The sequence below is a fragment of the Pelecanus crispus genome, chromosome 8 (assembly GCF_030463565.1).
Source record: "Pelecanus crispus isolate bPelCri1 chromosome 8, bPelCri1.pri, whole genome shotgun sequence".
NCBI lineage: Eukaryota > Metazoa > Chordata > Aves > Pelecaniformes > Pelecanidae > Pelecanus > Pelecanus crispus.
The window spans coordinates 6,606,293-6,628,115 of NC_134650.1; the positions used below are offsets into that span (position 1 = coordinate 6,606,293).

The 21,823-nt window shown below is 42.9% G+C and overlaps 1 protein-coding gene across 2 annotated transcripts; it reads left to right on the forward strand.

Annotated features, from left to right (window-relative positions):
- The first annotated feature begins 1,747 nt into the window (after nt 1–1,747).
- On the forward strand, nt 1,748–20,747 carry CANX (calnexin). 2 transcript variants are annotated; one of them, XM_075715364.1, is made up of 15 exons: nt 1,748–1,771; nt 9,940–10,128; nt 10,593–10,666; nt 11,186–11,244; nt 11,589–11,730; nt 13,033–13,114; nt 14,526–14,718; nt 15,631–15,820; nt 17,120–17,233; nt 17,737–17,893; nt 18,214–18,429; nt 18,848–18,967; nt 19,071–19,209; nt 19,360–19,451; nt 20,064–20,747. In XM_075715364.1, exons 2-15 carry the CDS (start codon nt 9,943–9,945, stop codon nt 20,115–20,117), a joined length of 1,818 nt encoding a protein of 605 aa, XP_075571479.1. In that variant the 5' UTR covers nt 1,748–1,771; nt 9,940–9,942; the 3' UTR covers nt 20,118–20,747. The 2 variants fall into 2 exon arrangements, with proteins under 2 accessions (XP_075571479.1, XP_075571480.1); XM_075715365.1 differs by having other exon boundaries at nt 19,363–19,451.
- Nucleotides 20,748–21,823: the final 1,076 nt, after the last annotated feature.

The following is a 21,823-nucleotide window of genomic DNA, read 5'->3' on the forward strand; positions in this document are numbered from 1 at the left end:
AGGGAGGGAGCCTGCTAAATTATACTGCCTTGCTACCCTTTAAAGTATTCCTCTGTGGTGTTTTTAGTTTCTTATTTAAAGCACTTGGTATCTCCTGTGCTGCCTGTTGTTTGTGGCTGTTTCCCTGCCTGTCTGCATCTTCTGTTCAGTCTCTGGGTGTAGCTCTGTCAACAGGGAGCTTTAGGAGCCAGCTTGGTGGCCTTCTGGAAAAATGTGAGCGTTTGATTCCAAACTTCAGTGTAAAGAGGGATTTGTTGATTTCATTTATGCTGAGCCTTATTTCTGAGCGCCGGGACCCTGCTTGCATTGTCCTAACGCGGTGGAATTTTCTCTGTGGGGAGACTTACGTTGCTGACTCATTGCATCAACTCAAAACAGATTTATGTTTACAAAAAAAAAAAAACCTCTTCTTTCTTCCTTCTTCTCACCCCTTCTAGCAATATTGAATTTGGTATTCTTACGGAATCCCTTCTATCTGCTGGAACAGGTTGTAGCCCACAGACCACACAGGAGCTTGCTTCAAACTGTCTCGTTCAGATACAGCTTTCCATTTAACCTTTCTCAGCTGGAGCAGCTCAGATACAACTTAAAAGTGGTGTTACTGATAGGGTGACAGGACTCCGCTTTCCTCATTGCAGGACCTCGTTCATTGCCATCCCACGCTGCCGAGCGTACGCAGCAGGGGATGGGGTCTCCTGAAACGTAATCTTGCTCCAACAGCTGCTTGCATGCTCCCATGCAAACCAGTTCCCTCGTCCGGCCTCTCCTTCCCAGGCAGTACAGCAGGGAGAGTTATTTCTGCATTTCCCTGTGTTTCTGTACTTGTTGGGATGTGTGAACGTTGAGCATTTACACAGTATTTCACCTCTACAGAAATAAATGATGTTGATTTTGGAAATAACAGCATGGCTTAAAGCTTCTGATGTTAAACAAGGCCTTGTAACAAGAGGCTGCCTCAGCAGCACTGCCACATTCTGAAGACATCAGAGCGTGTGTCATTTTATGGTTTTCTTAAAACTTCAGCTTGTAATTGAGGAAAAAAAATACTAGATATGCTGAATTTTCTGAGTAGGCAGGAAAACTTGAGAACCCTTTCCAAGGAGCTAAGGACAGAAAAGACAGAAGCGAAGGTGAATTTGCTGTTTCATATCACGGTGCTCAGGCACTGGGACAGGCAGCGGCCTCCAGCCTCCCCGGACAGACCTCCCGGGTGAGCCCGCCAGCATCTCCAGCGGCACAGGCAGACCCAGGGCGCAGCAAGCTGGGCTCTCGCCTCAGGGCCTGCGGCAGCAGCGGAGCGACGACCCCCTCAGCCCCTCCCCACGACCGGACCGCCCCCGTCCCCGCGGCGGAGAGGCCGTGAGGCAGCAGGCGGCTGCCGGGCACCGCCTCAGCCCCTCCCGCCGGGCAGCCCGGCGCCCGCAGCGCCCGCTCAGCCACCGCAGCGCCCCTGGACGGAGATCCGTTGGGTCCCCGCCCACATTTCAACGGCCTCCCCTCAACCAGCCAATCACCCAACACTTCCTGCATCCCCACCAACCAATAAGAGCGCTCCACGAAGGGCAGCGCCGTTGGGGGCGTGTTTTGAGGCGGGCAGGCCGCTGAGCGGCGGCGCCGCCAGCCAATCGAAGCGCCGATCTTGTGGCGGGGCGGGCGGGCGGGTGCGCTCTCCGCCAATGGGAAAGGCGGAGCGAGGTGGGCCGGGGGCGGGGCTGGCGCGCGGTAGATAGGCGGGCGGCGGCGGCGCTGGCCGTGCGGACACGTGACGGAGGTGAGGGCCGCGGCGGGGAGGAGAGGCCGGTGGCGGCCGGGGCGCGGGGGGTGAGTGCGCCTTCCCGCCCGGCCGCCACGGCCGGGGCAGCTCCGCTACCGTCGGGGTCGGGGTGGGGGAGCGGGGAGCGGGCCCGCCCGCGGGGCATGCTGGGGGATTGGCGGGGCAGCCCGGGGGAGCCGGGCCTGGCGGGGGGTGCGGGGCGGGCAGGGCTCGGTGGGATGCTGCTGGGCCTTGGGTGTGGTGGGCAGCGGCGGGGGGGGGGGAGGGGGGTCGTGCCTGCGGCGTGGGGCGGGGAGGGCGGCGGGTCCCCCGGGAGCCGGGGCGAGAGGGGCGGCCATGCCTGGGGAGCCCTTGCGGCGGGCACGGGGCTGCGCCTGCATCGGCCCCCGTAGGCTTCCGAGAGGCCTGGCGGGGAGCGGCGGGCCTTCTGGTAAGTTCTGGGACCTCTGGGCTGGGAGCGGCTTGTGGCGAGGCCGCGGCTGGAGCGGGGCCGCAGGGGCCCCCAGCACACGACGGAGTGGGACGGGGAGCGACTTCGGGGGGAGGGGGAGCGGCGGTCGGAGGTAGATGTGGGCTGGCGGGGTTGGCGTGTGGTTTGGGTTTTATTTGGCATCTTCTTAGAATGTCGGCCGCTAATGTGTCGAAATAGTCTTGAGCTACCTAAAAACGCTCGCCGTGAGTAGGAAGCCCTGCAGAGCTCGAAGGGGAGGTAGGCGCGTTGCATGGCGTGTGGCCTGGTTCGGGCTGTGCGAGGGGAAGTGGAAGTCTCTGGAAAGGGGGAGTTCAAGGCGCAGAACTGGAAGCCCAACAGGTGGGGAAGATGTGGTAATCAAACCGCGAGGGAGGCCAAAGGTGAAGTGCAGGCAAGGAGGCTCTGCAGCAGCAAGGTCGCAGAATTTTGGGGACTTAAAATGCGTGCTTTGATTTTTGTTTGGTTTTTTTTTTTTTTTAACCGCTTGAATCTTGTTCGTGTTGGGTGTCTTCAAAATAGTATATAAATGACATTTTATTTCTCATTTTTGGCTGAGTACTATATTGTGTGCTTTTAAATTACCCCCCCTTTGAATTAAAGCATGCATAGCCTACTGTGTTCTTGTCTGTACTGATTCTAGAGGGTGAACTTTCACATGCAGTTTTGTGGTTAAGAACTTTCTAGGCTGTAGAAAGAGAAATATTGTAGGTGATTTGGTTGAGAAGGGAAGCAGATGTGTATTAATAGTAGTAGTAGTAATGGTAAAGGTCGAGACTTTATTATTAGTGTTAACATGATTAATGGTGCAGTGTTTCTGCAGAGCATCGTGGAAAACTCTTTCTGGGGCTTACTTAGAGTATGTTAGATGTCTGAAAACTAGTCTCTAGGAATGTAATGTCTTTCTAAATGCAGCATGTTTACTTAACATTGTTAAATAAGTATAGCTAACAGACAGGTTTTATGTGACATTTTACCCACTGTGGTTTGGGTTGTTGCTAAAATATTGCAAGGAGATAGCGGAACTGTAATAATGTATGAGATAATACAGATAAAATACTGGTTAAATACAGGTTGAAATGTGTTCTTCTAGGTTCACTCTGATGCACTTGAAATGACTTCAAAAACCTCCTTACTGTTGATTTGGTCATATTACCCGGGCTTATGCAAAACACTTAAAATAGGAAAAGCTTTTGAATTAAACTTTGTGGTTTTATTAAGTCTCATTACTTTTAGTTTAAAAAAATACTATGAAGGGAATACTTGTACAATTCACAGACAATATCACAAGCTGTGTCTAAGATGTAAACTGCTTCCTGGTATCAACTGCCCTCCTAGGAAGGCAAGCCTAATGCAAAACAGTAAGAAAGCTTGCAGCTTCGGTTAGATTAGCCCCCTCATTTGATGTGCTGCAGCGCTTCCCCTTAAGTAAATTAATAAATCCTTTACTGAGAATACACTGTGACTTGAACTTAGCCCTGCCTTTTACTTCCTTTTCTGGCCTTTCATTTTTCTGCCTCTAGTAGTGATTGTGGTGGCAGCATGTTCTTGCTGGAATCGATTCTGTAGCAGGGCAAACTTGAATTGATTTGTAGGCATGATGGTCTGAAAGATCTTGGGGCACCTCCAGATCTCTCCCCACCTAATGTAATTTTCCTAGCAGCCCATCTGTTTCATGATCAAAAAGCCTTGCAGTTCTGTCTTTGCCCTCCAAGGACTTCCAGTTCTGTGGGAATGATCTCTTTGCTGACAAACAGTACATGGTGTTTTCTTCCTTTACTGTATCTGTACTGTTGTACATTATTTTTAGAAACAAGTGAGTGTATTTGAAATGCTTATTAAAAACAAGCTTTATTGCTGTCACCTTTCACACCTAATCTCTTGCCTGGCTTGTGTTCCTTACAACCCAAACAGAAGGCAGCTTTTTCTGTGGGGCTGTTGAGCTCTCCAGGAGAGGCTGGGCTAATCCTTTCTGGGAGACTCTGCTCAGATCTTATGTAGCAATGTATCCTAGCCACCCCCTCCTTAAAAAAAACAAAAAGGGGGGGGGGGGCAAACCACCCCCCCACAGAGCTCCTGCCAATGGCCTGTTGTAAGCAAGGCTGCTTTAGTTTAGCCTTGTCTGCTGTTCATTGAGTTACGATGTTAAAGGCAGTATCTTTATAATGCTGGAAGCTGTCTAGCTGCAAAATTAAGCATTTAAAGGGAAAAATTGTTGTCTGCATCATATGAATTGCTGCATATACATGAATATAATTTTATCATATCCCTCTGAGGGGTGGTGAGGTAATGTACTGGTTGCTGGAATTACAGTGTTTGGCCACACAGTTAGTTGTTCAGCTTTGCCATAGAGTGTAGATCTCCCAAGTCTGCCTAAAGACAGGTCTGTCTTAGACAAGCGTGGGTGACAGAACTGCATGTGAAACTATGGCATTAAGCTGACTCTGCCAGCAGCTTAATTTCCTTTATCCTTGGCTACTTACAGTACTCTCACAGTGCTTTCACTTGTCCTGCTACAACTCTTTTTGCCTTTGTGTGCTGGATTGGCCTGGGGTATTGATTCAGGGTTAAAATAACATGGCAGAAAGACTTCAAGCCATCTTAGACCAGCTGCTAGTTCATCATGAGGCTGTGTAAACAGTTACCCTGGCACTGCAGAGGAGCCAGGATGTGGGAGGTTGGAGGGATTGTGAGATGCAGAAGAGGTTTCCTCTGCTATTCAGTAGTTCTGACTTTAAGAAACTGGTGGACTATGAACTAGGGGAGCCAAGCCTTTGCCCAGAAACCATAAAAATGTCATTTGAGAGGGAAAATGAGCATCTGTCTCAGCCTTTCTGTTCTTGTCTCCTTGCATTTTTTTATGTGTTGTGATAAATTACTTTACTTTTGTGCCTTTAAATTTTTCTTCCATAATTCTTGCCTTGCATGAGGACACATTGTGCTTGTGTTTTACTGGTGTGCCTCCACTGTAAATACTGTACTGACATCCAGTATTTTGCTCTTGAATTTTGCTCTTGAATTTTGCTCTTGAATTTTGCTCTTGAATTTTGCTCTTGAATTTTGCTCTTGAATTTTGCTCTTGAATTTTGCTCTTGAATTTTGCTCTTGAATTTTGCTCTTGAATTTTGCTCTTGAATTTTGCTCTTGAATTTTGCTCTTTTGCTGCTGAAATAGAAACCACTGATGCTCTTCCAGTTAAATTGCTGAGGTATAGTTCATAGTAAGTGACTTATTTTTAATAAGACCCATTTCATCTGACTGTTAATTCCTCTCAAAAAAACTAAGTAGTAAACTAGATAGCCAGTAGCAATTCAAGTGTAGTTATATGTTCTGAAATATGCAGTGTTAAGAACTGGCTTGATGAACCACTCAAATAGATTAGTAACTAAGGAGATGATTAAACTGGTTTTGCAGGCTCTGTTTGACCTGACAGGGAAGTTACTTTATAAATAGTATGTTCTGGAAGTATGATAGCAAAGGACTTAACCATCCTTTGTGTGGCCCTTTCACTGTCTGTCCTTCCCTGGGACATGTATTGTTAGAGTGGTGAGAACTCTCTGCTGTATGGGTCAAGTGTTTCCAGTGTCATGCCAATAATTAAGAAGAACTTTCCCCTTTATGCTCAGTGAAGGGGGAATTCTAAATAAAAATAAATCTCTGAAGCTGCATGAATTCCTTAAAATCCAAAGGTAGCAATCACTTAGCCCTACATTTTAAGCGTGCCAGTTCTATGGCAAGATGCTGATCCTGTCTCTGAATCTCACTCCAATTTGGTTTAGTTTTTACTTTGTAAAAAGTAAAGTCTGTGTAGTGTGGCTGTTCCAGGTGTCTGTTTTCAGCGCTCTGCTATAGCTCCTGTAAATTCCAGGGGAAAATGCTTTGGCCTTTTGACAATCAGGTGAACAGTGCTTAAATGTCAGCTATAAATCTTCTAGTGTAGAAGCTGGCTGTGGATGGACACACAGACAGAGAACAAGTTTAGCCCTGGCAGTCTCAAACTCTCTTCCTAGTCCGTACTTTGGTATTATACTGCAGTAGTTTTGGATCCTTTGATCCGAGTGGTGTGTGAATGTCTAAGTATCTGAAGTCCTTATTAAAAAAAAAAAATAGATGAAGTTTTAGTCATCTCTGGCTTGAAACGTTATGGTGAAAATGAGAGTTGCACTCAAGTAGAATGGAGACGTCAGAAGCTCTTGCCTATTATGAAAGGGTTCCTTTGTTAAAGGCTTTTGGCAGTTGCATGATCAGAAATACACTAACCTTCAGAAATATTACACAGTTAAACCTAAAGAAGGGAAGTGCAGGCAGAGTCAGAAATGGCTAATGATGATAATTGCTTGGAAATTGGACACTTCTTCAAGGGAGAAATTTGATCATAATAGAGTAGGTGGCTGTGCGTCTGAAGGTTAGACTGCATTTTAGGTGACTAATTGAACACTTGTGGTTGCTAGCAATTTAAAGCTCCACTGAAGAATTGGTTTATGCCTGCTTTGTATAAAACCTGAGTTTCTTCTCTCTCCCCTTCCCCTCCCTTTCTCTCTTCTGTTTAGGAATAACCTAATTTACTAGGGCATAATCATGTTTCTGTTGTGTCCCTAAGGATTGTGAGAAGTGAAGCTGAAATTTTCTCCTGTAGCAGTACATCCATTAGGGATAGAAGTAGCTTTCTAAATATCAAAAATTTGTGCTTCACTTAAATTGCTCTTCTGAGAACATGGGGTCTTTTATTTCTTGTAATTTAGTTAGTTTGTATATTGTTACAGATTAACAGAATAAGGAGCTTGGCATGATAACTGGCAGTTGCAGGAGGTGCTACCAGTCTGTAGGCAAGGTGTATGAATGGGAGCTTATGTTGAATTTGGGATGGACTTAATATGTAGGAGGTGTCCTAAACAGCTTTCTCTGTGAATATAGATTTGTGAATACTGCTTGCCAGTGATTATAAAGAGGCAAGGACATGAAACTGGATTAGCTTATCTTCATGCTTTTAGCTTTCTTTTTATGAGGGGGATGGGAAGATAAAGCAGCTTCCTTGGGAACTTGAACAGATAGTACTTCTACCTTGAAATGAGCTTCAGTGAGGCCTCAAATTCAGACAGAGCATTACCTGATAAATGTAGACCTACAGGGTAGACGCCTATGGTTGTATCGGGAGCACAGATGCGCAGGGTGGCATAGCTTCTGCTCCTGCTCTGTGGGTCACTGGTAGACTTGTCTAGTTTCACTAGGATGCTTTGGCAGAAGAATTTCTGGAGCAACCTTGCCTGCAGTATGAGGCTGTGCGGCTTTGCCACCTATGTGCTAGCATTTACCAAAGTCCATTTGCTGCTGACAAATATTTCCAAAGGGTTGTAGTTGGGGTGGGATTGTGGAGTAGGTAATACGGAGCCAGTACTGGCATGAAAGTTGGGGGGGGGGGGGGGGGGGTGTGATTTAATTCTTTCACCAAAACTTTATTGCTGGTTGGCTGGTGGTGAGATTACTTAAGGGATTACTTGCATGCTAAATCATTAATATCCTTTGCACAGGCTTGGGAGGAGGCATGCAGAAACTCCTTCCTCTTAGAAGGAGAGGCAAGGATTGGCTTATTTTTAAGATTAATTTCATTGTATCACTTTCTAAATCACAAATTGGTCATTCTATCTGCATAATGTGAAAGCAGTTATAAAACTTGGGGTAAAATCTTCCTGAATTTAGCTCTGTTAAAAATGTATTTGGTGAGGCCCTGTTGGTAAGGTAAGACAAAATTCAACCCTTCCCTTGGAAGGGTGTCCTTGTGCCGTCTCATCTGTAGTTGCTTGAGTCTCACAGGACACATCTAGAGCTCTAAAGATCAGTTTTTCAACTGAAGTTTCAGGCTCTTCTGTACTGTTTTTATGCTGGTGGGTATGAGTTATTTGGAGAACATGCTATCTGTGCAAGAGGAACTCGAACTTCCAAGGGTACCGATGTTTGCTCGACAATTTTCATTCCTTGGTTTTGTATTGTGGTTCCCACATTAGTAATAAGATCTATGAGCTGCTGTGAGGTCTGTAACTTTTCAGTTTTGGCTGTACGCTGTGCATTAAGCAAATGAGCTTTGCTCATAAGTAACAACACTTGAAAGATTTTTGTCAGCTGTTCATGCTGTGAATGGTGTCCTTCTGGCTCAGAGGTGTTTCAGTACAGTTGCCTGAACTCTGAGGGGGGGAGGGTTGTGAGCATGCATTTAGACCATAATCCTCAAGGCCATCACTATTGTTAGAAAACTGGCTGCAATTGCATGTTGCTGTAGTGACAAACTGGATGTGACCTCAGCACAAGTCTTTAAAATACAGTTTTGTTGTAGTTATAAAAACATCCCCTCTGTCATTAGAAGTAAGTTAAAGAATAATCTAAGAACAGTAGGTCTGGTATGCAACGTAGTTTCGGATAGTGCTGATAAGCCTTTAAGACTATAAATTCTTTCAGTTGCCTAAACATGCTTTGGAAAGTTGAAAGTGTTTCCTAGCATGATCTTATCCCTCTACAGACACTATTAGCTCTGCTTGAGTTATGTTTGTAAGTCTACAGGGCTACAAGGAAGGAGGGCATATTTGGTTTTATACTTGCTTTCAAAAAAGTATTAGTCTCAGTTATGATTCTGGTTTTGGAAGAAAAATTTGGAATGCGATTCAAAGGCGAAAAGGTGAGCAAGGCACAGGTTGTTTTTGTGCAGTTTTTGGGGGCAGATAAAACCGAGCAGCATGCTAGGAGTGTTGCCTTCTGTATCAACCTAAAGGTGCAGTGATCTTGTGGTGTTTCTAGCAAGAAAGTCAAATTGAAACCCATTTTAGTTACAAGACTTTTTGAGCTGTGGCTTGCCAAGGTCTGCGATGTTTTAGGTGTGACAATGTGCTGGGCACCTTATAAATTAGTTGAAGTGTGATATTTTAGTTCTGTAAAGCCTCTGTTTAACAGATGCTCATTTTCTTTGGTCATCCTCTTAAATTAGAGATTGAAAGAGGGGGACTCAAATCAACTGTCCGTGAAATAGTAAGAAATTTTCTCCTTGGTCTGCCTCAGTAGCCTCAACTGCCTATAGACATCTGCCAGTAGTATCAATGAGTGTTGGCGGTATTTCCAGAATAACACCTGGGGATGGGGACTGATGAATGAAAACACCAGTGTCCCACAGCTGAAAGCACAAAAAAGTACTGAAAGGAAGATAGAGGATTGATTACTCGGTACATTATGCTCTGCTTGAAAGAACCAGCTAATTGTATTTCAATTCCTGAACTGAATGGAAATTTCAGTTTCTGCATGATGCGTTTAAAGACCTTCAAAAGCAAGAAATAGGTTTTCTGTTTAGGCTTTTGCAGGTACAGATGTTGTGGTGTTGTGTACAAGTGTCTGCTGTTCTGCTCAAGGACTGTGGCAGTGTAAGAGGAAAATTATGACGCATCTGCAGAACTTGCACACATGGTTCTCCACTTGGTTAACTTCTGATTTGTGTTAATACTTTAGCTTTATGTTGTATTCCTCTCCAGCTTTTAGTGCTGTCTCAATGGCCAGATGCAGTAAATAAGAGCTGAAAAGATAAGTTTGCACTTTTCTTTCAGTGGTATGACTAGGCACTTCATCTGTTGTCTTGGATGTCTGGTTTTGCACTGAGAAGCAATGCTTCGCTCTCCATGCAGCACTGGCTTGACCTCTTTGCCTTGTCTTATTTATTCAGATCATGGAGCTGAAATGGCTACTGTATGTGACCCTGCTTGCTCTTGGGACTCTTGCTGTCCACGCAGATGAGATGGATGATGACAATGATGGTGATGATGTAGTTGATATTGAGGATGACTTGGATGATGGCATCGAGGAGGGAGAAGAGTCAAAACCCGAAACGAGCATTCCTCCTCCAACTCCAAAGGTTTGGCATGGAACTTCTTTTAAAAATTGAATTACTGTTTGTGTTGTGGTTAATGTAAGTCTGATCAGAGTTGTCTTTACTTTGCTAACATTTAATACGTTGTGGTGTTATTGAAGATGTTATCTGGGAATAGGGCTTGGAATTAAGCCTAGCTGCTTCGTTCCTATTCTCATATCCCCCCATGTTCTTCCTGAAAACTTAGATCCACCCTTCAAATCTGTGATGTGATTATCAGGAGTTAATGTTTCCAGCTAGATGTATACTTGCATTTTAGTTGCAGACAAGAGCACAGTGACTTGGCACAAGCAGCAGTATTTATGTAACTTTTGTATTTGTGCTGCAGGGGTGTTCCAGGTAAGCTGTACTTGAGTGTAGAGGGGGGAATGTAAGCCGCGTATGCCTGTATTTCTTTAGAGTAGAGAATGTGCCTTGAAAGGCACATAAATGCGTCTCTTCTCCAATAGGTTACCTACAGGGCCCCAGTCCCAACTGGCGAGGTGTATTTTGCGGAGTCCTTTGATAAAGGAACTTTGGATGGGTGAGTATAATCTGAAGGATGATTCAGTATAGCAAATAATTAAAAAAAAATCTGTGAAAGGCAATGAAACCCTCACTAGAGCCTGTGTGTTACTCAAAATTGAATCAAAGGGCAGTGGTTGGTGAGGATTACAGCAGTGGTTACATGAGGCTGGCTGTTAAAGTGCTGAGCTAAAGTAACGTTTCCTTAAGTTCTAGGAACAAGGGGGAGGTGAGCCATACATGTGTAATGTTTTAATCCTCATCTGACTTTTCACTTTCCTCAAGTAATGTGAGGATGGTGAGGTACTACTTTTATTTTTGTACAAGAGAAAGACACTGAGGCCATGACTCTGCTTTGCGGGTGGGGAAGGAAGTGGCAAATGCAGAAGACTTTGCAGGCTTGGGGATAGAACTCCTCAGGGGATCAAGACACTGGGGTGTAGTCATAGAATAGCAAGGGTTATCTTAAGGGCAGGATTTTTAGTGGGTGGGGAAAAAAAAAGTATGTTTTTTTGACGGTTGGATATCTGTCTTCTAGATGGATCCTTTCCAGAGCAAAAAAAGATGATACGGATGATGAGATTGCCAAATATGATGGTGAGTCCAACCTGGGTTTTGGATGATAGATGTTTCTGTCTTTTGTCATACCTGAAGAAGAGGTGCAAGCTTTTGTTTTCTGTTTCCCAGTTAAAATTACATTCACTGAAGAAAATGGGAGGAGTGTTTATATACCTGGCTAAGAATTTAACGTGTAGTTCTGATTTAGACAAGATATCCACTTGGAGGTTTTAAAATAACTTGTAGTGAAGATGTTATGCTAATAACTTTATAAGGTCCCCTGTAGGGCGTTCTTTCAGAACACTGACTATCTTGTTCAAAATTGGGCTAAACAAAGACTGTCTCAAACAAGTTTTGATAACGTTTGGTTAATTTCTCTCCAGGTAAATGGGAAGTCCAAGACATGAAGGACACTAAGCTTCCAGGAGACAAAGGGCTTGTATTGGTAACCCGAGCCAAGCATCATGCAATTTCATCCAAACTTTCAAAGCCTTTTGTGTTTGATACCAAACCCCTTATTATACAGTAAGTAAAAGATAACTTAGTGTTCTGTTATTTCCAGGGTGACATGATAACAGGCTGAGGTTAATTCCATAAGTGAGTTTTTGGTGACTGAGGGTCTAGATGACAGGAGATACTGTAACCTATTACTATACTGTTCGAGTAAGAGTGAAGTAGCAACCCATATTCCTGAAGTGGGAAGTTACGAACAGCATGGGCCCCTCTGAAGCCTGAAAAGGAAAGAAGTCTATGAAAACTGGACTTGATAACCTGTCTCGGGACTTCAGTTCACTTGATTTAATTGTAGTAACAGGGTCAGGCAACTGACCTCTGTACTGCTAATTGTGAAAGCCCTTGTCATTTTGGAGAAAAGCTGCTCTGTATGTAGGTCAGTGCACTTCCTTATGCAGTAGACTGCCTGCTGTTTCCAAGGTGGAGTGCACAGAGTGGTAAAGATGCACTCGTTTCCTCCTTCCTTTGTCTTGTTTCATCTGTCATGGAAGATGAACAGCTTGCCTAGCTCTGGCCGTGACTGATGTAGAAGAATCTACTTGCATGTATGTTAGACTAGCAAGAAGGGGGGGGTGGGGGGTGGAATTGGTGAGAACAGTTGAATTGTGGATTATTACCTACTTCATCAGTTTTAAACAAAGAGTAAGCTAATTTGTATTTGCACAAGATAATGAATCGGTCAGTTTGCTTTGCATGACTGTTTAGTTTTGGCTCAAAATGCAAGGCTAAAAATAAATCCCAGTGGTCATCCACTCCAGCTGCTGGCATTGAGGGAGGATCAAGCATACTTAGCCTATTCCTGACAGAGATGTTTTGCCTTTTCCAGACTATTTGGCACCCCTAAATATACTATTGTATGCTTATAACCCTAAAGGGGCTTCTCCTAGGATCCAATTGTTGCTTTGGTAGTCTTGCAAATTGAGTTGTCTGTCTGCCACAGTAGTTGTGGGGAAAATAATTGGCTTGCCTTAATCTCTGTTGCAGTGTCTTACATACTGGTAAGCTTTTTCTTCCTTCTCTCTACTTCTAGATCATAATCTTCTAGACCAGTACTCAATTCCTTTAATCTTTTCTGTCAGGTTAAATCTTCTAAATCCTCAATTTTTCTTGTTTCTCTGCCCCTTGTGAATATTTGCTTAGTCCTTAGAGTGCAGCATGTATTTTTAATATTGACTGGACACGTGATTTAAAGCAAACAACAAAAAAACAGTCTTAGTCTTAATTTGTACTTGAAAATTCGTAATTGTGTATTACAGAAGTAATTTTTTCTCATGTATAATGTGTTCTCCCCTTCTCTGCCAAAACTAAAATTAGGTATGAAGTAAACTTCCAAAATGGAATAGAGTGCGGTGGGGCCTATGTGAAATTGCTTTCCAAAACCCCTGAATTGAACCTGGTGAGTAATGCTGTTACTTTGAGTATTAGCCATGAAAGAAAACCTTTTTCATTTTGCTTCTTCCTGAGGAAACGCCTTCAATGAAGGCAGTGGGGTATATTTATGGCCTGATCTCCAAAGTACTTTGCACTCAGCAGTTTCTGGCCTCCTGAGTGAAAACTCTGGAGTTTCCTCGTAGCTGAGCAGTTCTAGACCTTTGCTAAAGTCTGCAATACTTCAGATTTCCCTAGGTTCTAGGACCAAAGAGGAGGTATCTTCCAAGAGCAGCCAGTGTATGAGGAGAAACCTTCTCAGGAAGCTGCTGCCCAGAAGGAAGATACCATGTTTCATCTTGTAAAACAGACTAATGCAAATAACTAAAAAATACACCTTGCATTTATTGCCTTGTCTCTGAAGTGAACCCACTTGTCAGTTACTGGGTATATTTAAAAAAAAAAAATTTTTTTTTTGAGAGGTTGGCCTGGATACAACCTTATATGTTCAGCTGCACACACTAGCTGTATAGAACCATTTGCTTCATAAATAACCCTTGAATCATAGAATGCATTGTCTTAAAAGTGTGGTCAATGGAAGAGACCATGCTACAACTCCTAAGGATTAAGAATAATTTTATCTCCTCTCAATGATATACCTACCTAAAGTGGTTTAGCCTATTCAGACAAAGCTTAACTGCTGGGTCACTTGGCATAGGCTTATGTAGCCTATGCGTTTTCTTTAGCCATGTTCCTAGACTTCATAGGAAGTACCTTTTATGACTTGTTACCCATCCTTCTCGTTTCCTTCTGCAGTCTCATTGGAGTTATATTATTAGTACAGATTCCAAATTATTAAAATAAAAAGACACCTAAAAGACTGCTTGACTCTAAGATAACATTAGCAAGAACAAACAGAATTGCTTGCAGTGTTCAAACGTGAGATTATTATATCCAGTTAGGTCTCAGATTGAGATGGTACACCAGTTTTTAATTGTGTAAACTAAATACAAGTTGGCCTCACTTTTAATGCTGCTTATCACTTTGTGTGAAAGAAACTCACTGGACTAGCTAGTCATTCATTATTACCAGTAACTGATAATTCTATATTGATAGCTTTCAAAATCCTTTATTGTAATGTACAGATACACTTAAGTGTAAGGGACAACCACAATGTTTATTTTATTTGATAACACTTGAATAGCTGTTGTTTTCTATCTGGAAAGTAGAGACCAGAGGTGCAAAATCAAGTACCTGGGATAATTCTGCTGCTTTCTCTAGAGGCTTGTATTCTTCCTACAGGCTTTAGTGTGGGTACTTCACTGGCTTGATATCCAGGTTGCAGATTAATTTCTAATGAATTGGTAGTTCTTATGCCAGGCAGTCACTTAAGTTGTATTTCAGAAATAATGGAATGAAGTTTTGCATTGTTTTTAAAGGATCAGTTCCATGACAAAACTCCGTATACAATCATGTTTGGCCCTGACAAATGTGGAGAGGACTATAAATTGCACTTCATCTTCCGGCACAAAAACCCAAAGACTGGCAAATATGAGGAGAAGCATGCAAAGCGTCCAGATGCAGACCTGAAGACTTACTTTACTGATAAGAAGACCCATCTTTATACTCTGGGTATGGTCACCGTTAACTATGCATGTTAATAACTACTACTATGTTTCCCGAATCAAAAACTCATAAAATGAGCCAGATAAACAACTGAATATTGTGTCAACACACCATACTACTGAAAACCACTTGAAAGCTCTGAAATGCAAAACCTGATCTTATTATACAAAGGCTTATTTCTTCCTTGCAAGAAGTCTTGATTCATGTAAGAAAGGTCATGAGACCTTGATCATGAGTTGAGAGAACTGAATTTCAGAGCAGTCGTGTGTAACTTCCTATGCTAAGCATATCCAAAATAATGATCAACATTGATAAACTGCTTGAATGCTGCCCCCTAGTAATTTGGGGTATACTAGGCTTTAGATTTAGAGGGATAGTTTTTTTTCTTGCTGCTTTCATAGTACCAGACAAACTCTAGTTCTTGAAGTACAGTGTCTGGTCTGGTATATTACTGTGACTAAGCTCTTTCACTTGGGAGGATCCCTCTAGCTTTTCCTACTACAGAGGCAGCAGTGGATGCAGGAGTGAGATTAAAATCCTGCGAGTGAGTAGTAAGGACTCTTACTCTTGAGTAGAATGGGAATACATACATTCATACTACTGAAGCAATACTTACTGTGCAAAGTCACCTTGCTGTGGTAACTGGCAAATCACTCTACAAACTTCTTTGTGCTTTTAGCATATTTACAGTAGGACTCCTGCAATGAGTCTTCTTTCTCACAAGGTGAGATGTGGTACATCATCACTAATTATACTTTGGCATAAGGAGAAAGGTTCTTAACAATTCTGTAAAACAGTTGCTGGGTAGGTGGTAGCTTGGAGTGCTGAAGCTGTAGTTTACAGTGGGGATGAGTGATAATTGATGATGCACACTTTGTATCATTTATGTAATGGCTACATCAACTTTTTTTCTTACAGTCTTGAATCCTGATAATAGTTTTGAAATACTGGTTGATCAAACGGTTGTCAACAGTGGGAATTTGCTAAATGATATGTCTCCTCCTGTGAATCCACCCCGAGAGATTGAAGACCCGAATGACCAGAAGCCTGAGGACTGGGATGAGAGACCAAAAATCCCAGACCCAGATGCTGTTAAACCAGATGACTGGTAAGCTGTTGGGGGGGTGGAATTGAGGGAGGCCTTGGCCTGATAATTTGGTCCTGATCAAACAGTCTTTCTTAGATGACTTACAGAAGGCTTTGAGTCTCACTCTTGTAATCAAAACACAGTCAGCTTAGGCATCTGAGCAGCCGTTTGGTAGATGAAGGCAGACAGGATCTATGTCCTTTGGGAATTAGTTTAGTGCTCCTGTTACTGTGCTGGCCACAAAGGTTTTACTGAAACAGCTATGCTAGCTGATGCTTTCATGATTGATGAGATCAAAAGATGAGCTGCAGAAGGTGGTCAGCAAGTTGAGGGAGGTGATTCTGCCACTCTGCTCTGGTGAGACCTCACCTGGAGTACTGCATCCACCTCTGGAGCCCTCAGCACAAGAAGGACATGGAACTATTGGAGTGAGTCCAGAGGAGGCCACAAAAATGATCCGAGGGCTGGAGCCCCTCTGCTATGAGGCCAGGCTGAGGGAGTTGGGGTTGTTCAGCCTGGAGAGGAGAAGGCTGCGGGGAGACCTTACTGTGGCCTTTCAATACTTAAAGGGGGCCTACAGGAAGGATGGGGACAAGCTTTTTAGCAAAGCCTGTTGTGACAGGATGAGGAATAATGGATTTAAGCTAAAGAAGAATGGATTTAGACTGGATAGAAGGAAGAAATTTTTTACACTGAGGGTGGTGAGGCACTGGCACAGGTTACCCAGAGAGGTAGTGGAGGCCCCATCCCTAGAACATTCCAGGTCAGGTTGGATGGGGCTCTGAGCACCCTGCTCTGGTTAAAGCTGTCCCTGTCGCTGCAGGGGGTTGGGCTGGATGACCTCTAAAGGTCCCTTCCAACCCAAAGCATTCTATGATAAGGTATAACTGTGAGTTGTTTGTGTAATGCATAGTTACAAGTGACTGAGATATCTAACATCCTAAATCAGAAACTGATACTGGGTTTCTGTCTTTGAACCTATGCTTTGTCAACCATGGATTCAATTTCAAGCCGAAATGCACGTTTGCAGCAACCGCTAGTATATGGGGTTTGCTGTAACATGCCCTTTTTCAGATGGTTTTAAAAACTAAGTAGTATTAACTTACAGTTGGTGCCATGACTGTGCCATGAGGCACATGTTTAGGTAACAGATTGCAAGGCAATTGCGTTCTGAAGTCATGGTGTTACATTTGCCCTATCAGCAGTGAAGCTGGCTGGTTGTCTAGATGAGTGGGCTTGTTCAGAGTCTGTAGAATCATGCCTTGGGGTTAAGAATTTTTATGTGTTGTGTGTGTTAATACACAATATTCTGCTCTCAAGGGATGAGGATGCTCCTGCAAAGATCACAGATGAAAATGCTGTGAAACCAGAGGGCTGGCTGGATGATGAGCCAGAATATGTAGCAGACCCTGATGCTGAGAAGCCTGAAGATTGGTATGTTTACTGCCCGTTGCAAATCACAGCGAGTATTTCATGGCTTTGGTATTGGCTTTTACAAGTACGCAAATAGCTAGTTCATTGTTGCTTGCTAACAAAGTCGTTGATTAAGGCTATCTTGCTTCAAAAGTAGAAGGCAGAGTTGGTCTGAGGAGTCTTGTGTTCTTGCATTCACCTGCGCACTTTTAAACCCTCTGTTCTGTGACTGTAAGCTGAACGGGGCAGGGATGGTCATCTTGCAATTGTACCATACTAGGAAGGGGTAGTGGGGGGAGGCTGTGCTCAGGGACTGGCTTTTGTTGAGCTTCTGTTCTTCCAAGCTATTTCTTGAAATCCTCATTCCTTCTGTGGCGTCTTTATCTACAGACCAATGCTATACAAAGTTTCAGTATCTCCATTTCATGGTAGGAATTTTAAAATTCACAGAAATCAGACATTGTCTTAAGCCTTATTCTGTATAAAGACAAGGGGTGGACTTCACAATGAATTTCTCTTCTCAGGGATGAGGATATGGACGGTGAATGGGAGGCACCTCAGATTGCAAATCCTAAATGTGAGACAGCCCCTGGTTGTGGTACCTGGCAGCGACCAATGATTGACAATCCAAACTACAAAGGCAAATGGAAGCCTCCTATGATTGATAACGTGAACTATCAGGTTGGTGTTTTCACTGCTTGAACTGCTGGCCAATGCAGCATTTCTCTTACAAAAAGCAGAGTGACTTAGATTCAGCATGTGTAATTAAGAATACAGATGCTGTTATAGTTGTACTGTGTTTCAAGTGGACACATTCAGAGTGCTTTCTTACTTGGCTTCACTTCTTTGTAACACAAATGAAAATTGATTCCCAAAACCTGATGAGTTGCACCCATAGGCATTGTAATTAAGTGCAATAGATTGGTCTTTCGGTTCAAAATGGGCTGAAAACTAAGAATGTATTATAGCAGGTGAGGTTGAATGTCTTTTGTCTTTCCTAGGGTATATGGAAACCTAGGAAGATCCCAAACCCAGATTTCTTTGAAGACTTGGAACCTTTCAAGATGACTCCCTTCAGTGCTGTGGGACTTGAGCTATGGTCAATGACTTCTGACATCTTTTTTGACAACTTCATCATCTGCACTGAAAGAGCTGTGGCTGATGATTGGGCCAGTGATGGATGGGGACTGAAAAAGGCAGCTGATGGTGCTGCAGAGGTGAGAAATAGAGGTTTAATTGTGTGCTTCTGACTGGAACAGTAGGAGCACTGGTGCTGTTCTCTCCCACAGTCTTTATCAACATATACCTATATGTACCAAGGCTAGGGGTTACGATAAACCAGACTGGCACCTCAATTCCTAATTATAATGTGGTAATAGTTCCTATAAGTAGCAATGAGTACTCACTGCTATTTTGTGAGGTTTTTGCTCTGACAATTGGGCTGTTAACTTTAGCCTAATTCTTCATTTGTAAACTATGGAAAAAGTACTTGTGCAGGTTAGCTTTCATTTTTTTGAGGTATGAAATATAATGTTCAAAGTTGCAAAAAGCCTATTTGAAAATTCTGTAGCTTGAACTTCACTGCTACAAGTTGCTGTATGGGATGAAATTTGACAGGTTTTTTTTATCTTACAGCCTGGTGTTGTGGGCCAGATGATGGCAGCTGCTGAAGAGCGTCCCTGGCTTTGGGTAGTCTACATCCTCACTGTGGCTTTGCCAGTGTTCCTTGTTGTCCTTTTCTGCTGTTCTGGCAAGGTATGCATTTCCTCTGATAATAAGTAGCATAATGTTTAAAGAGAGATCCAGAAAAATGTGCCTTAACGTCACAAATAATTGCCTGGTTTTGACAATTTTTTAGAAACAGCCAAGTGCTGCAGAATACAAAAAGACTGATGCTCCTCAGCCGGATGTGATGGATGAGGAGAAAGAGGAAGAAAAAGACAAAGGGGGCAAGGAAGAAGAGGAGGAGGAGGAGGAAGCAAATGAGGAAAAGCTAGGTAGGTAAACTAGATAATCTTGCATTAGTTTGAGTTTTGCCTCTGATAGAATAAAACAGCAGGATTGGCAGACATGGAGTAAAGCCAGTGGTGAGCTGAAGGTAAGTCTTAATGAAAAGAGAATGAGTTTTTTTTTTTAATTTCCCTTAGAAGAGAAGCAGAAAACTGATGCTGATACAGGAAGTGCTAGTCAAGAGGAGGAGGAAGAGGAGGAGGAAGATGACAGGAAACCTGCATCAGAGGTAAGAGTGCTTAATCTTTGAGGGAAGTCTTGTGCATTTTTTTCCTTAAGTTGTGTAGAACAAGCCTTACTGAAGTGTTTAAAAGTAAACCTGTCTCATGTGATACTCCCTCCCAGTGTCAGAACTTTGGAAAACTTAATCACCCTGTGGAACAGGATTTGCTGTGGCCAACTTCAGAGCTGGGCACCTTGCTAAAGGCACTGCCATAGACCCTGCATTGTGAGAGGAGTGGGATTGTGTGGAATGCATCTTCTTGAGGCAAAAGGCTTATTCAGCTTTGTATGCAGTCAGGATGTGACCTCTTAAGGGCTCCACACTGACATAATGGCTGACTTAAAAATGGGCGGAGTGTTGCTTGAAGTTAAAGGGATTCTCACAGCAGCCGAAGCTGTTGAGTACTCTCAGCAAATGGTGTACATCCACTGGGAAAACGAGGATTTGTGTTTGCCATGTATAGAAAGGAAGGATAGTAACAGCAGTAGGTCTTTTCAAAAATTAAATCCTAATGTAGAAATGAAAGCACATTATTCTTTCTAGGTTTGCTCAAAAAGGGTTTTGAGGGTGTCCTTAGATTTTATTTCCTTGATGTTTACACGAATTACTTTCTTGCAGGAGGAGGAAACTGTGAATAGATCACCCAGAAACAGAAAGCCAAGGAAAGATTGAAAAAAGTCATAAGAACTTGATCTGTGATTATTTTTTTTTTCCAAACGTGGTTCTGGGAGAGGACCTTGGACACCTTACATTGAAACTTGGACAAACCTCAAGATTTCACCATCCACAGGTTCCAGTCACACTATCCAATGTAATGGAGTGTCTAGCAGTAAAATATTTGCAATCATCTGTTTTAAAGAACATCATTCCTGTAGAAAGAATGCATTTAATATAATGGGCTGTGGATTTTGGAATGTAACATAACTAACCTTTTCGTTTTTGGTTTTAAATATTCTTTTTTGGTTTAAAGTAGATTGGTAGAACTTTCCAGTCTCAAACTTTGGCTTAATTTAATATATTAATTAGTGAAAAATAACAATCTTGAAAGTGCTAGGTGATAAAAATGCAGTTTTATAACTAGTTTTTTTTACATATATGTAAATTCCTAAATGCACCAATGTCTTTATATCCCTTAAAATTTGATAATTGTTTAAAGAAAAGTTGTCAATGTATTTGGCAACTCCTCTAAGCCTCAAAAGAAAAGAAAACTGGGCGGGGGGTGTATGGGGAAATCAGTGAAACTCTCTAATCAATCAACTTCATTATTTTGGGGGAGGGGAAAGAGGAAGAAGGGGTGGAAGGGAAGGGGTTAGTCAGTCTATAGAATATCATACTGTGCATGGCTAAAGCCCTGTTAAGTGTTGACAAATGATCTAGGATTTGGAGTGGGTCATCTTAATGTGGCATTTAATCCTGCGGACCTTCCAGATAATGGATTTTGTTAGTTCTTGAACTCTTTTTGTAAAGCTAATGGGTTGTTGGGGGGGTAGACTACTTCCCCCCTTTCCTGTCTGTTCGGCCACTGATGCTTTCCTTTCTCTGTGACTATACAGCTTTTTCCGAGTGCGGCTTTGCCTCAGTTGCTGAAGCGCTTCATGTTCAGCTCATCATCGAACCTTATTTTTATAGCTAGGCCTACTCCTTTCCAGGGTCCAAACACTGGATAGGACAGTGTCCCATAGCCTCTCACTGTTATCAGTGTATGTCTACTCCTGTAGGAATGGGGGAGGTAGTCAGGTAGACAAGTTGAACTGAGTATTTGTTAAGGGGTGGGGGGGGGGGAAATACAACCAAGCAAGATGTCAGTATTGTAGGTGGGGAAGGAGCATGTGGAATATCTTAACTGGTATGTGAAACTGTTTAAGTCTTTCATCTGCTCTTCATGTAACAAATGCATCCTAAATTATATTGTGAATGTTAGGGAGTTCCAATTCCAGCTGAATAAATTTTTTTTAAAGCATTGAGTCTACCATATTATACTGTTTCAAACACTTTTTTTTTTTGTGGAATGCAGGTGATCACTACAAGAGTATACCTCTGAGGGTGAAATCAATGTAACTTCATTACACTGTACCAAATATGTTGGCGTTTGGATGTCTATATAGATAAACTTTTGCCTTTGTTTAGAGTGAAATTAAATGTCCTCAAATTACTCTTCTTGCACTGAATTTAAACACTCCAGTGTTGTTTGGTCATAGCATAGGTATAGTGTGGGGAATAATTCCCAGGGGCTGGGGAGGGAAGAGTGTTCCAATTACCTTGCAAACAATCTAACCAATTACTAAAAGACTCTTGGTTTGGGGGGTTTTTTGTAAAACACTTTTTGCTGCCTGTCCTTATGTTGTATCCCTTGGTGGTTGTGTTTGAAATATTAGTGA

Excerpts from the sequence above, each read along its gene's own strand:
- CANX (XM_075715364.1), top strand. The coding sequence starts at position 9,943 with ATGGAGCTGAAATGGCTACTGTATGTGACCCTGCTTGCTCTTGGGACT. Across the intron at positions 13,115-14,525 it reads AAACCCCTGAATTGAACCTG|GATCAGTTCCATGACAAAAC; the intron begins GTGAGTAATGCT and ends TTGTTTTTAAAG. Across the intron at positions 19,452-20,063 it reads ACAGGAAACCTGCATCAGAG|GAGGAGGAAACTGTGAATAG; the intron begins GTAAGAGTGCTT and ends ACTTTCTTGCAG.